The 15,614-nt window shown below is 34.8% G+C and overlaps 1 protein-coding gene across 1 annotated transcript in view; it reads left to right on the top strand.

The window, feature by feature from the left end:
* The window catches only part of LOC140164268 (DNA-directed RNA polymerase III subunit RPC5-like), a 105,748-nt gene extending 90,761 nt beyond the window's left edge, over positions 1 to 14,987 (top strand). The window contains exon 18 of the mRNA XM_072187537.1: positions 14,743 to 14,987. Coding sequence (XP_072043638.1) covers positions 14,743 to 14,799 — 57 coding nt within the window. The 3' untranslated portion in view covers positions 14,800 to 14,987. The remainder of the gene's footprint in view (positions 1 to 14,742) is intronic.
* The last annotated feature ends 627 nt before the right edge of the window (positions 14,988 to 15,614 follow it).

Genomic DNA, 15,614 nt, shown 5'->3' on the forward strand with positions numbered 1-15,614 from the left:
ATTATATGATGGTCAGGGATGGAGACCTGTGTACGTTTTAGGGTGTTTTTGTTTGGAGTGACAATGAAGCCCAAAGGCTATAGGTTATACATTCTAATTTTTGACAAACACCTTTTTGAATATCTTTTATAATTAATTATCAAAATTTATATAAAATGTTAAAATCATGAGCAAACTCTCAGCCTTATACTCAAAATTTTGAATACTTAGACTTGTACCAAGTCTTTGAATTTTGTGAGTGCATTTGTAATAAAACATGCAAAATTGCATGTTTTCGTCACATTTTCCCAAAAATTGCAAAACTGTCAAAATTTGTCTTTTATAGTCAGTTAACTAGGACTAGGCTCTAGCTATATGTTTCATTTGGCAATACAAGATAATATTTCTCCAATCCAAAATAATTTTTCTGGAATTGTGAGTAGCTACTGATTGGTAGGACTACATCTAAACTAACTGCCTTAAGGGACCTGTCTGTCACTGATGTAACCATTTTAGTGTAGTTTGCTTAACTATATTTTCTATATATAGCTCCATGAATATTACCTTTTTTTTCCCTTCATCTTGTGTGCAGGGAGGTTGTGTGCTTTTAGTATTTTTCATATACATGTAGAAGCTACAAAAAAGATTTTTTATCTTTCGACATCAGCTTGCAATAATAGAGGTAGTCAATGTGATGTCAACGCCGCCATCTTGTGGGTACTGAAGGCCTTGTTGCTAAGATCACCGCGTTGACTCTTAACTGAAGAGGTGCATCACGCGCTGCGACTTTCGCATAATCGGGGGTGTCATGTCTAACGCATGACATGCAGAACGGCGGTACTTTTCTCTCTTTCTGTCTTTCTTTCTCATTTTTCTCTCTTGGGCCCCCCTTTTCTTTATATTTTTCTCTGCCTCCCTCCCTCCTGCCCCACCTTTCTTTGTCACACACATACCATATTCCTTATCATCTCTTTTACTCTCCCCCTTCTCTCTCTTCCTCAATCCCACCATCTCAATTTTGTAGCTAATTGCAAAATCCATCTAGTCAATTATTTAATATTGAGATATTTATAACCTGTCGGTGTACCTTCAAATATAACTTTAAAAATATTCAATAATAGACACTGCTTTGCTGAGAATTTATTGCATGGATTTTCCACCGGTACCCTTCATCCAATCATTTTACCATGACATCCAAATGTACATAATGTGTCATGTGATGGAGTTATAAAACATGTATGGTGTGCCTCTTCTCAAGTTGAGAGTAACGCCATGTTGGATTTTGCAATGGCAGATTCAAATCAGCTTTTGCATCACCAGCTACAGACAAGTCACCCTTATACACGCGTGTATGCGCCCGCAGCATTAGGTTAGCGTGTGCCCAATTTGAATCTGCCACTGTGAAATCCAACATAGCATTATTTCAACTTGAGACGAGACAGAATATAGTTACTCAGCCAACTTGAGTCAGCTGATATTCCAAAACAAATGAACAAAACAGCATTCCCTGTATTAATTCAATGGGATTTTGAGATAACAAAAAGTTGCATAAATCAAAAACGCTTTTTTGGAAAAAAATTAAAACTTGGCAAGTAAGGTTTTCTCATCAATACACACATCCTATATCATTTTCAAGGAGTTCTGAGCATGACACCGTAGCCAATAAAACCACCTTTTGTAAAACATTTAACAAGGATGTCCTGAAAATAACAGCACCCAAATATGACCTTTTGTCATAATAATAATATACCAACATCCACAAAGGTCAACTTGGACAGAAATCGCAAAAATTATGCTCAAATAATAACAATAATAACACAGACTTATATAAGCGCATTAACTAAGCAAAGGTATCTACATGTATGCGCTTCACAGCAGGCAAGATAAGAAGCCAAAAACAGGCATACGATAAGGCACTGATAGTAATTACAAGAGAAAACCAGCAATTACAAGAGAAATAACCACTTAACAATCTTGCTATAAAGTAATATACATTTACCCTTTTATAACCCTACTGGGAATGAAAGTGATTTCAATATGTTTCTCAGCTTCTCTGGTTTGGTTAATGTTCGGAGTTGATTGACAGAACGCCCAATGTTTTTAATGACAACAGTCATTGTATTTTGCTAAAAATAAATTGCCAAATGTCAATGTTGATCATCCATTTATTAACATTTTAAATTCTGTAGCGCATCTAAGGCCAAGTAAAAAATAGTTTCTCGTCCCCGCCTGCATTGTTTTTTGCTGCAGCATCAAAAAAGGAGTTTTTATTTTAAAAAAAACAATTTAAAAAATCTCAAAACAAGCTCTGCCAACATTACAGCCCATTCTAGTTGGATGGTCACATATGCGACATGATCAAGGGGAATGAGTCACATGTCGGCCCTGGTCGAAAATGAGTTTTACACGAGTTTCTAAAGAAGGCATTTAGAGCTTTCAGAAACTGAAAACCCCATGTTGATACAACTTTTCATTGTGAAGTTACATCAATTTATCAATCGCTGAAAACAATATAAAACAAAAGCGTTTTAACACTTTCTTTGCCAATATCTCAAAATCATTATTAGCGACATCCGACTCATTTCCCTTGATAGTGTCACATATTTGAAGTTCAGGGTCATACAAAGTAATTATTGTAAATAGAGAAATCAATGCATATTTCATTCAAGCAAAATGATACTCTGTCCAGGCTAAATCAATGGGCTATTCCAGATGTATTCCGCACCCCCTATGGAAGACACTTCCGAATTGGGGCTAAATTGACAGCCGAATTCACATGTCAGGAAAAACCCATGGAAGACACTGCGGAATTGTGGTAATATGTCTAATATGGCCAGCCGGAATTCACGTAAATGTAAATTAGTCTTCCATAGGGTTCCAGCTGGAATTAGAACATTTTTTGTTTCCAGCCAGAATTCAAGTAAATGTCTTTCATAGGTTAATCGAGATGGTGATCATAAGTGAAGATTCTGCTGGAATTGGAGCATTTTGACCATTTTCCAGCCGGAATATTAAGAAATGCGAATGTCTTCCATAGGCACATCATGGCCTTTCACAATCCCCACTCTTGTTTTTTTGTTTATTTTAGCAGCCGGAATTTCACCTAATCTCAATGTCTTCCATACCCTCCAGCCGGAATCTTTGCTAAAATGACTGCTGGAATTCTAGACACATCTCAATTCCAGCTGGAATTGTATTTTTTTTAAATTTCTTCCATAGGGGGGGGGGTGCGGAATACATCTGGAATAGCCCAATATTTACCTCTGTCATATATTTCTAGCATACTTTACACATACCATGCTAGAGAATGTACCAAGTTGGTGAACCAATATGATGGCGTTAACCACCCTTAGACAGCATTATGCCCCTCCCCTCCCCCTCCCACATGAATCAAAATTGAGATTTTCGTACCTGAAGAAAGAAAATATTTTTCTTAAAACCCCAGCAACATAATCAATAGTTATATGTATAAATTATTGATCATCTAGTGGTGCAGTCAGGCAAAATATTTTGTACAAAAAAAATCTGTTTTAGCCTTCACCTCAAAAAGTTAAAAATACAATAGTTTTGTGATATGTATCCATTTAAGGTAGAAAACAGGGAATGTCTTTTGAAATTTGCAGGATAGCATTAAATAGCTCTTCTGGAGCCTTCAAGGAGAGCTGTTTAGAGCATTTACAATAGAATGTAAGGAGAAAATGGTCAACCAAGGAGAGCTAAAAATCACTCTCCTAATGAGAACAGTAGAGAGTAATTGCTCCCATTCTTCTCAAAAAGCAGTCCCTGAGAAAATGAAAAAAAAATGGATCATAGAATACTTCTTTTTGTCATGTGACCTGATCTGATCCACTCAGGCCAAAGTCCCGGGCCAAAGTCGTAAATGTTGAAAAATGGATTACTACATGTAACTGTACTAACTTGCTCAGTACCTACAGATGTTGAATCCCAAGGTCTTTGAATTCTAGGTTGCAAAGTTATGAACCTTTCATATGTCCATTTCCTTACGTTTTTATTGTTTTTTCTCCTCTCTTTTTGCCTATATCTCAGTTTCATTATTGACGACTTTAGCCTGATTGGATCAGATCTAGTCACATATTTCAAAATCAATTCTCATATTACATTTGCAATATGAACCTTTTAAATGGTATGCAAATACTTTCAGATCTTTAAGTAAACAGTGGAAACAAAATGCTAATATTATGACAGTAGAATATTATTTCTATCAGTCCTTTAATATTGGCTGGTCCTCTGGTGTACAGTAATGATTTAATATAGACACTGCTACTGCTAGAGGAGAAAATATTGAATTTCCTTCTTTCATTTGCAGTAAATCAGTGTGTTCGATTTTGAAAAAGGCAAGATATAGTTAGGCGACGAAAAAAGAAAATCCTGTTCTACAGGCCCAACCGATCCAGATTTTGAACAAATTGGGAAAAAATTTATCCTGTACAAATGAATGCCGCCGACCCAAATTTCGGAAATTTCAGTGACAAATTTTTTTCTTTGTATTTTCTCAAATTGCAAATTATTTACAGATTTTGGTTATTTTTTGGGTCATTTCAAAAAACAAAAAAAAGGCAGACCGACCGACCCTACTTGAAAGGCCCGTCCGCCCGTGAGAACAGGGTTTTTTTTTTTTTGTCGCCTAATAATATTGGGTCAATCACAACACTATAGGGATTACCTTGTTACTATATATGTTATAAAGATACAGATATTCACAACAGGAAGGTGTTTCTAAGATACTAAAGCGCCGTAGATCTCTCCCACTTCTCAGCACTGCCTGGTTAAAGGGGGAAATTCACTATTGCCCATGTTAAAGTTTGGACAACAGAGAAGTACTGACTAAAGAGTTCACAACAGACATAGATACTATTTTAATCACAACATATAAAATTAAATTAAATTGACAAATTATGCTGTACAAATGCAGTGTATAGATGTTTCATCTTCTTTGCGGAATAATTCCTCAGTAATGTGCCATGTTAATATCCTCACTATAGCTCTACCATTTATTGGTATTGAGCACAGCACTGTAATAGCTCAGGTTAGATTTATGAGTGTCAAATCCAAATATGCTCACATAATTTAGACTTTTGCCATCTTGGCTGATGGCTTCTTCAGAATGACCAGTGGTCATTCTGAAGAAGCCATCAGCCAAGATGGCAAAAGTCTAAATTATGTGAGTATTTTTGGATTTGACAATCATAAATCTAACTTGATTTAAATCTTCAATCCTACAAATGCATCTATTTCATGAACTGTAATAGCTGTCTCTGATACATCTTCTTCTTCATATGCATAGTTTTATATACTAGTACTTGAGACCAACAATTTGGCAGTTTATGAGGCCCAAAAGTTTGCAAAATTCCAGGGTTAACAGTACATGTGCTGCAGACAGCAGCCAACATGGGCTATGTGAATAATATGGGAGATTGATCAGTCAGATAACAGAATATCCATATAAATCCAGTCCAGATATTAACAAGGTTGAACTGCACTTGCATGTTCTAATGTAAAGTGTGATAACAAAGTCACCAACCTTTCCTTGTCATGTTAATAAATATTCCATAATTTAGCTTAATTTGAAACCAATGTCATGAACTGCTAAAACTGTGTGGACCAAAATGAATGTGTTATTTTAGGTAATGAAGTAAAAAACCTTTCAGGGGGATCATACATGTATAGGTTCAATTAAAGAAAAATGCCATTATTTTTGAGTGAGTTCTTTTTTTTGCAAATGGGTAAAAAAAATATTTATAATACTAGCGTGCAAAGCACACTGCCATGCACTGATGTTGTTAACCTCCGCAGCTTTAATCAAATCTGAACGTTTTATCTTCAAGAGCTTTCAAGCCATGTATACTATCGGAAATGCTGAGGTTTCAGTTCACACAATGGTTTTTATGTTGAAATTGATCCAAACTCTTTAGACATAGATACAAAATATACATTGTAATCCACAACAAAATTTATGTTTGTGGCAAGCCGCCATTTCAATTTCATTAAATTTGCAAAAATCTCTGGGGATTGTCTGGTGATTTTCAAACAGAATAGTTTAGGAAAATCCATGTAATTTTCAGTGATAAATCTCTGTTCATAAAGTCAAAAGTGGTGTTTTTCTGGAATCATGAGTACAAATAAGCCACACAGCAGATACCCCATTATAAACTGGGGCTAATATGTGACCGTACACCACAAATGAGCCGTAAATGTCTTAATTGTATTCTGAGTTACAGTGTAAAATGTGCATGAAGGTCATATTCATCGGTACCTCAAGTTGGCACGACATCTAACTCATTTTGATAGTCAAACGCCTTTTGAACCAATCAGTATTCCTATTGTTGAAGAGGATAATAAGCTTCTACCTTAGATGTCTATTAATGGTCCTGGCCTTTGTTTGCTTTGGCTAAATCCTGTTCAAGTGGTGGGTTACAAAGCATTGTATTTTGTCTAGGTATGTATAACCAACAATTAACAACAAGAGGACATTCTTGAACCTGGTTGACTTGGGTATGATTTGAAATGACCGCCAATTATGACTGTTTGATATTTATTACCAGCAATGTGGAAAAAGAGACACATGTAGAACGAAAAAAGCTACCATTTTGTTGAAGGAGCAAAGTTCAACAAACCATAACCCTGCTTCTGGATATCGTTTGAAGTCAAATGATATACCATTTTAAAGCTTATGATATATATTTTCTTGACACGAAATAAAACAAAAGTTGACAGGGGGAGGAATTTACGGCTCATTCGTCGTGTACGGTCACATATTGTGCTCAGTCTGCCTCCAAAGTAACAGACAGTATAAGCTGCTTATAGGGGTCACAACATCTACATGCGCAAATTATCACCCCAGGCCATTATTTATCACTTCTATGCTTCGTGGGTCAGTAGTAATTTATTACCTATGTAATAGTCATTTGCTTGTTCTTCCATTCTGTAATTCCTATAGCTTTGCTATGACTATCTTTGGGCTATTCCAGTTGAAATCCATACACCCCATTTGGAAGACAGGACCATAATCTCCACACAAGGAGTGTTGATTTCAAATGGGGTTTCCTGAATGGGTGACTCCATTTGAAATATATACACCCCCTGTGTTGGAGATTAAGCTCATGTCTTCCATAGGCAGGTGATAGGGGTGTATGGATTTTAATTGGAATAGCCCATTTTGAAGTCAAGTGTAGGGTGAAATTGTGGGAATGCAAAGAAGGGTAAAAGGTTTGTAAAGCTCATGACAGGCAATTATGAAAATGAGGCAAAGGTCGTAATATATTTTACTTCAAAAAGAATATACAATATGAAGAAAACAGTTTCAAGTTAAATTCAGTAGCATGTTCAGGTTGCTTTAGTCACAACTTATATTTTGGGTGTTGAAATTAAATTTATTTTTGTTTAAAGCTCATGGTGAGTGATTAGTACTTATGGAAAGGAGGCAAGCATCTATTTTATTTGAAAGAATATACAATATATGAAGAAAATAGTTTTAAGTTGAATTCACTAGCATGTTCAGGTTGTTTTAATCATTTTCTTTCAAATATTAATACACTGATCTTGCATTTTTGAGATTGAAATGCAATGACTGTATACTCTAAGGAAAGGATATACATAAGGTTTACATTTGTTTAAAGCTTGTGATGGGGGAATGAAAAGGAGACAAGCATCTCTTTTACTTGAAAGAATATACATGGTATAAAGAAAACAGTTTTGAGTCTAATTTACTAACGTGGTCAGGTGGTTTTAATCAGAACTTCATAAATATCAATTAATCTTGCATACGTCTGGCATTTGGGTTATTGAAATTTAATGACTGTAGTAGCACTAGCCTAAAAAAATGTGCCCAGTCTGTTACCAATGCCATTATGACACTCCAACTCCACTGCTCATCCTGAAAAGTTATAGCTTTGTAAGCAGGCCGTAGCCAGTTTTTTTTTTTTTGGGGGGTGCTGATTTTGAAAAAGTGGTCTTTTTTCCAAGGGGGCAATTTTGTGAAAAGTGGACATTCTTCCCCAAAAGCTTTAAAAATCTGATAACTTGACTCGCTACACTAACAAATTCTTTGGGACTATATCTATACTTTTGCAAATTTGGGAGGGGGTGCTCTGTTGAAACAATTTGATGTTACTGACGACTTACGACCATCTTGCATTTCAGCATAGTCTAGGATGCTGCCAGAATGCAGTTACACAAAACCAGTTTCCTGTGATTTTATTACATTCTTATCCTATATTGTAACTCAATGCCAACACACATCAATATTTTGAAATTACATGTATCAAATTGCATTTTCTTCTGATCAAAATGCGCTAAACAAGCGTACACTAAACGGGCTATTCCAGTTGAAACCCATCAAACCCTCTATGGAAGACATGACATTATTCTCCCACACAGGGAGTATATTTCAAATGGGGTTACCTGAATAGATGACTCCATTTGAAATCTACACCCCTGTGTGGAAGATTAAGGTCTTGTCGTCCATAGGGGTGTATGGGATTCAACTGAAATTACACATTGTTACTATGTATGTAATCCAAATCTGTTAAATCAGAATACTAGCATTATGGAGTGCAGGGTTGTAGCTAGCTGTAATTTTTTTTTAAATTTTAATTTCATTTTGTTTAATGATTTTTTCATCATAAAAAGCAAAAAAAAAAAACATTTTAGGGGGGTGATACCCCTTAAGCAGGCCCCTGGACCCCCAACCGTAAGCACTAGAGCTCCACATGCTACGCTGCGCAATAATTTGCCACTTGGCATAGAAATTGGCGTAGCTACAACCCTGATGGAGTGTCCCTATTAATGATGCTTAGAAACCCATTTGTCATTTGAAACAGAAGGTTTTGTTACGCATACTTAACCCTGCTGTCCTTAAAGCTTGGTTTGGTTTATTACACATTTAATTGACGATGCTGTTACATGTTGACAACGGTGTCACAAATCATCTCTTGCTGTTTAATGCTACTGTATGCAGGCAAACAGATGGATTACTCATCTTGTAATCAGGAGTGTAACACAGATCCTGGAGTGTAAATATGACACCGCACTAAGCAGAATCTTGGACAACTATCCAATTACCACAACTGAACCCAATTGAATCATTTGCTTTATTCTGAGTGGTAACTGTCCAAGATTATGCTTGCTGCAATGACACTAGAATTTATCCTATTGTTGACCTGGAATATTTCTGCTGGCAGAATTTGTAACATTTTTGACCTTTTTTTTTTGGCACCTGTGCCAAAAATCTGTTTTTTTCTTTCAACAAATTCTCTTAATTGCAGCTTCCCAGGTGGTATCCACCAAACTACCTGTTTCTGTTCATAACACCCAAAGAAAACATATGCAGGCCTAAAATTTCACTGGGATTAAGAGAAAGTTAAGAACTTTCACCTGATACCAAAATTTGCACTTTGATGGGGTAAATGTGGAATGGTGAGGATATCAATCTGGTCAAGCAGCGTTTTCGCTGATGGGGAGTGCTAAACACGGCCTGTTTTGATTATTTTTCAGGCTCTTTGATCCACAATTTGACATTTCATTGTTGTTTTAGCTCATATACTTGGTGTTATGTAGAAATAACACAATATTTAGATTTGTCAAGATCTGTGAATTGCCCTTTAAAGTCTATTTCAACAAATACAGTATTTTATGCCAAACTCTAATTCACAGCAACATCTGGGCAAGTAATAGCTATAATTCCAATTAGTCCAACATATTTACACCTGTCAATTAGAGAGGTTCATTATGAGCCATTGTTTATGCATGAGCCAGTGCCTCAGGCAAATACAATGTTCATACATTTCCCCAACATTCTGTGATTGTATTTCACTCATTTTAAAGCCCAGTGGGCAACAGTACTGATCATGTACTGATGAATGTTTTGGCACCGAGTCCAAGGGCAATAGGGGCAATGGCCTTGGTTGTGGCTTCTTGGCAAAATGCTTTGCTATCTTCAGTAGATAGCAAAAATTTACAGTATTTAATACCACTGCTTTTACAGTAGAAGGCACTATCTACTTAAGATGATTTTGTTGTATTCTGGTAAGGTTTATCTCAAAGCTCACAAGTGGTTTGTAAACAAATGCTAAATGCTACCCCCGACTTGGTACTTTTATGGTGTGTTGAGAAAAAAACTGAAATTGGCCAAAATTTTTCCGGAAAAAATAAAATTGTGCGATTTTACAAATGCGCGTACGAGCGAACTTTGAGGCAACCCTTTTATTTATTGCCTAATATTTATTATAATATGCAAGGATTTCCATGTTGTCTCAGGCAAGACAGGTGGTTTCCTCATAATATTTACATATGATAGGCTCACCTTTAACATATTGCTGGACTATATCAGATACAGTGATATGGTTAGCCACTAGCCAGCAAGAATTTTTTACATTTTTACTTACGGGAACTGGAATGAGCGTTTCGACAGTATTTTTTGTGCGACATGAGAGCACATCAAACCTATCGAATTGCATTCTGAATACGAAGAATGTCTTTCTGATATCAAATAATTTTCATTTTATGAAATTCACGATATAATACAAATTTTATGACAAATTATTACAATTTGATATTTTTCACAGTCCTCAGAGTAAATTTTATAAATTTAATGATATAGTCTTTTAGCTGGGAGGAAAAGCCGACAATCAATTGAAAATTTTGACCTTTCATATTGAAGATATGGATTTTTTTCCCCAAAACACCTAATTTTTTTTTTGGTAAAAAAAAAAAAAAAAAATCCATATCTTCAATACGAAAGGTCAAAATTTTCAATTGATCATCGGCTTTTCATCCCACCTACATACACTTCAAATATAAATCATCAGATTTATTAAGTTTACTTCGAGTACTGTTAAATATCAAAAATATCAATTTTTAATGATTTGCTGTAAAATGTGTATTACATTGCGAATTTCAAAAAATCAAAATTAATTGATATCAGAAGGACATTCTTCGTATTCAGAATGCAATTCGATATGTCTGATGTGCTCTAATGTCCCACAATAAATACTGTCCAAAGGTTCATACCCCTTCCCTTAAGGCAGCTGTGTACTCTAGACATTGTTTCTTTCGCAAAATTGAGTTTTTTGATATGTTTGTACTTTGTTGTGTTTTTTATCAATACAAGGAATGAAAATCCAGATTTGTAAACTCCAACTGCAATATTTTAAGGATTTTATTTCACTATTCCACTCGTGTTTGAAATTAAAAAGGAAAGAAAATCTTTGTTGTACCAGCAGGGTACATGCAAGAAAAAAAACGCATCGCGCTGCGTATCGCGCAATTTGTTGACGCACAAACACGCTTACGTGATACGCCGACGCTTATCTACATGCGCGCTTATGGAAACACCACGGAAGCACAAAAACCTAGTGGTCAAATGGCTCCGTTTTAGCTGATAAAATGTGGGTTTACCGATGTTTATGTAATTTAAGGTAGAAAAATAAAACCTGCCTCATTCTCCTGCGAGATTCGATGAAAGTGCAAAATGTGACCACTTTAAACTTCAACGGCCATTATTTCAATGTTCATTTTCTCGGTAAAATGACGATTTAGGTACACGATAACTCAATAAATACAGCATCTATAGGTAAGCAAATATGATCATCGTAAAAAGCATGATCGACTCAAGAAACGGTTTTCTCATTTTTTTATATTTTGGTCTATTTCCGATTTTAGGCATCATTTTGTGCAAATATGCGTTTGTGAATTTTAAAAGTTCAATTTGATGCCTTATATGGTCAATATCTCAAAAAATAAGGCCAATATCAAAAAATATAAAAACCGTTTTTGGAATGGAGCCTCAAGATTGAGCTAAAAACAAAATAAAATATTTTGGAAAGAGTGTTTTTTGTTATGATGTACCTAACAAATATTGCCCAAAACTCACTTTTTTGTGATTTTCTTCATAATTGTTGTTTTTACCCCAAATCTGTATTTATATTAAGATTTATTGATGTCTTGCCTTCATAAAAATGTATACTTTTATATGTCTTGCTATGCGAATAATTACAAAGTTATTGCACTTTTACTACATGCATGTCTGAGAGTACACACCTTAAAGGGCAGGTCTATAGCCAAAACAAGTTTATCTCTATTCGAAGAGAATAATTATTACATTACAAGTTGACACTTGTTGCAAATTTTTTGTGCGTATTTCTCCTGAAAAAGGGGAAATTGTGTGGGTAAAGTTCATCCTCGTACGTGTTCTTCCACCGATTGACGCGTTCGTGCTATACGCCGTTTGACTGATCACTTAGGTAATTGAAGCGGACACTTTATCGTGCTCTCATCATACAATCACAATCACTTTGACAAGTTTGACATTAGCAACAATGAGTTGTACTATCACTTACCATAACAATGCTGCATAACAATATGCACGCTTTTGTTCTCTTTCGGGAACAAAGCCCACACAGTAATTGTTACTATGCGTTTGCTTTGTATTATTTCATCCAACTGAAACTATAGCATTGCAATATACAGGGATATCAGATACACGAGTTTGTGGACTAACACGGTTTATATGCTAGTCTCAGATGAAATTCTAAGCTCAAATTATGTATTTATTTTTAGGCCTAATATTTCTCATGATATTGATATACATATGAATTGTAATATCACAATTGTCTAATATATAAAAAGAAGCGGCTGATTTTATCCATATGTTTAAAACCATGAAATTTGTAATACTTAATTTGGAATTTTTTTCTGTGAACAGCAACAGTATAACGTTCTGTCCATTGAGAGTGTTTATAGTCCCTTTTCTCACAGCGGGCACATCTCATTTCATGACGTCACCGGTTTTCTAGGCCAAATCTGTCTCGTTCGAAGGAACTCACCGCTTAAGTTGGTTTTTGCGGAATATCAATTTTAAACATCTTATTTTCTCAAAAAAGGAGTCATTTTCATTGTCCTCATAATATTAGCTTGCCAATGATATGATGTTGTTTTTGCTATAGACCTGACCTTTAAGTGGTTTAATTGCCCATAGTCAACTTATATGGCCACTATATCCATTGTAAAGCATTTTGCTATCTTTAGTAGATAGCAATACTTTAGAGGTCTTTTTTGATTATTACTTTAGATGACTTTTTAAATTATTTTTTCTGGAAGTTGCTAAATGACCGTTAAAAAACACAGAAAGCTTGAAATATCTGAAAAAAATATAAAAATTGTCTTATTGATTTTACAAGTCAACGTATGTGACACGATCAAGGGAAATGAGTCCGATGTCACTAATATTGATTTTGAGATATTGGCAAAGAAAGTGTTAAAATTCTTTTGTTTTATATTATTTCAGTGATTGATAAATTGATGTAACTTTGCAAAGAAAAGTCATATCAACATTGGGTTTTCAGTTTCTGAAAGCTCTAATTGTCCTCTTTAGAAACATGTGCAAAATTCATTTTCAACCAGGGTCGACATATGATTCATTCCCCTTGATCACGTCACATAATAGACCTACAGCCAAAGCTGTGCTATCTTCAGTAGATAGCAATAATATACAGTAATTATACCACTGTCAGTGAAGCTATCTAATCAAGATAATAATTCTACATTCTGATACAACAGTGTTGTCTAGATAGTAATATTAAAACATTGTATAATATCCAAAGATTCAATTTCTACTGAGAAAGGCACCACTTGTGAAGACAGCAATGCATATTGTGAGGTTTATGTATTGTATGTGAATGAAAATCTTTCCTATTTTCACAACTATGCCATAGGAATAAAGCAAAAAATACTTCACTTTGCAAATAATTATATTGAAATATGGAGCTTGTGTTTCTATAACAAAAACTGTTGACCAATCACCATTTTTGTATTAATTCTGAAAACTTCCTGAAACCCTGTCCTGGTGCAAAAACAAAATCTTATGGCAATAGAACATTGACTATTGCAGCACCAAAACTCTGGAATGAGTTGCTAAATAGCATTCCCATTTGTGTTTCATTAACATAGACTATTTTGATATTTTTAAATCAAATTTTAAAACTGACGTATTTAACTAGTATTATCATGTTTTGTTGATTGTTTGAAATTAATCTATTTTATTTTGTGTATTCTTTTGTACTGTAGAACTCTCAGAAACCTTTGTTTGATTCGCTGTATGCAGAGATGCCAACCCTCCCTATTTTAGAGGGAGTCTCCCTATTTTTGTCCATTTTGACACCCAAATTTGGCAACCTCCCTATTTCTGACAAGTTATGTGCCATTTAAGTTGCATGTAATTTTGAAAACCTCCCTATTTTATGTTTGAATCCTCACTATTTTCTGGATGTTAAGGGGTACTACACCCCTGTGGTAAATTTGTGACAATTTTTGCATTTTTCTCAGAAAATAATAACACACTGGTAACAAAAGTTATGTATATTATTGGGGCAAGGAATCCAATTACCACACTGAAATTTCAGTGACTCAAGACAAGCGGTTCAGTATATATGATAGGAAATGAGGTACATCCTAGCGGTACCTTATTTCTTATCATAAATAACAAACCGCTTGTCTTGGGTCACTGAAATTCCAGTGTAGTAATTGGATTCCTTGCCCCTATAATATACATAACTTTTGTTACCACTGTGTTATTAGTTTTTGAGAAAAATTCAAAAATAGACACAAATCTATCGAGGGGTATAATGTTGGCATCTTTGTAGATGTTATTATATTTTATGGTATTGAGAACAAATAATCTTTTATTAAAAGTTTTATACAGTTGAAACTAATTTTTATTTTCTCCTGTTTATCTCATTGCCTCTACAGAGCATGTGTGTGTCCAAAGGAGGCTTCTGGTTTCTCAAAGGAACAACAGGATCATGATGACAACTACCTATCCTAGGATGTATACCAAGCTTCACAACACTAGTTAACTAGTTTTCTAAATAAGTAAATAGTTTACAGCAAGCTTAGGCTGTTTGATAAAAGGTACTATTATTTAATGCCCATATGACCCATGGGTGTGCCATACCAAGACAGCCAAATGATCAGGTGCTTTCATAATCAAGACCACCAAGCTGATGTATACCACAATGCTAACAAAATAGAAACTTTTCAGGCAAATATAATCAAAATTACTACAAATTTATTACATATGTGAAGATTCTGAAGTTTTCATGTTTTCAAGAACTTAATTTGGAAAATATTTTTAAAAAAATGAAAATCTGAACGCGTATGCTGCCTGAAATACACAGGAAGCTATGCCAAAGGTCATTTTTAGAAGATGTACTGTCGACATCAGTACCCACCTGGTCACATGGGCATTAGATTAAGCACCTTTTATAAAATAGCCTAAGTTGACTGGTGTAAGAAAGATCAAAATCATTATTTATTTTACTAAAGTAAATGAGTTGAGTGAAGGCCTGTTTATTCTCTAATGTGTGTGAACAATTTTCTGTTGAAACAACTGCACTATTTTCTGATATTCTATATGATTTTCTGCTTGAAAGATTACCTTAATTACGCATTTTAAAAACATACACACTTATCATTTGATGAACTTTGTATTATGTGTATTAAAGTGCTTTACTGTGCATAAAAGTACTCTCAATTAGTCCAGTCAAAGTGGGTTTTTACTCACCACTAATTGCAACAGAATGTTTCTCACTGTTATGAATGTCAGAGATGTCCCCTGAACA

This window comes from Amphiura filiformis, chromosome 11 (assembly GCF_039555335.1).
Source record: "Amphiura filiformis chromosome 11, Afil_fr2py, whole genome shotgun sequence".
In the NCBI taxonomy this organism is placed as follows: domain Eukaryota; kingdom Metazoa; phylum Echinodermata; class Ophiuroidea; order Amphilepidida; family Amphiuridae; genus Amphiura; species Amphiura filiformis.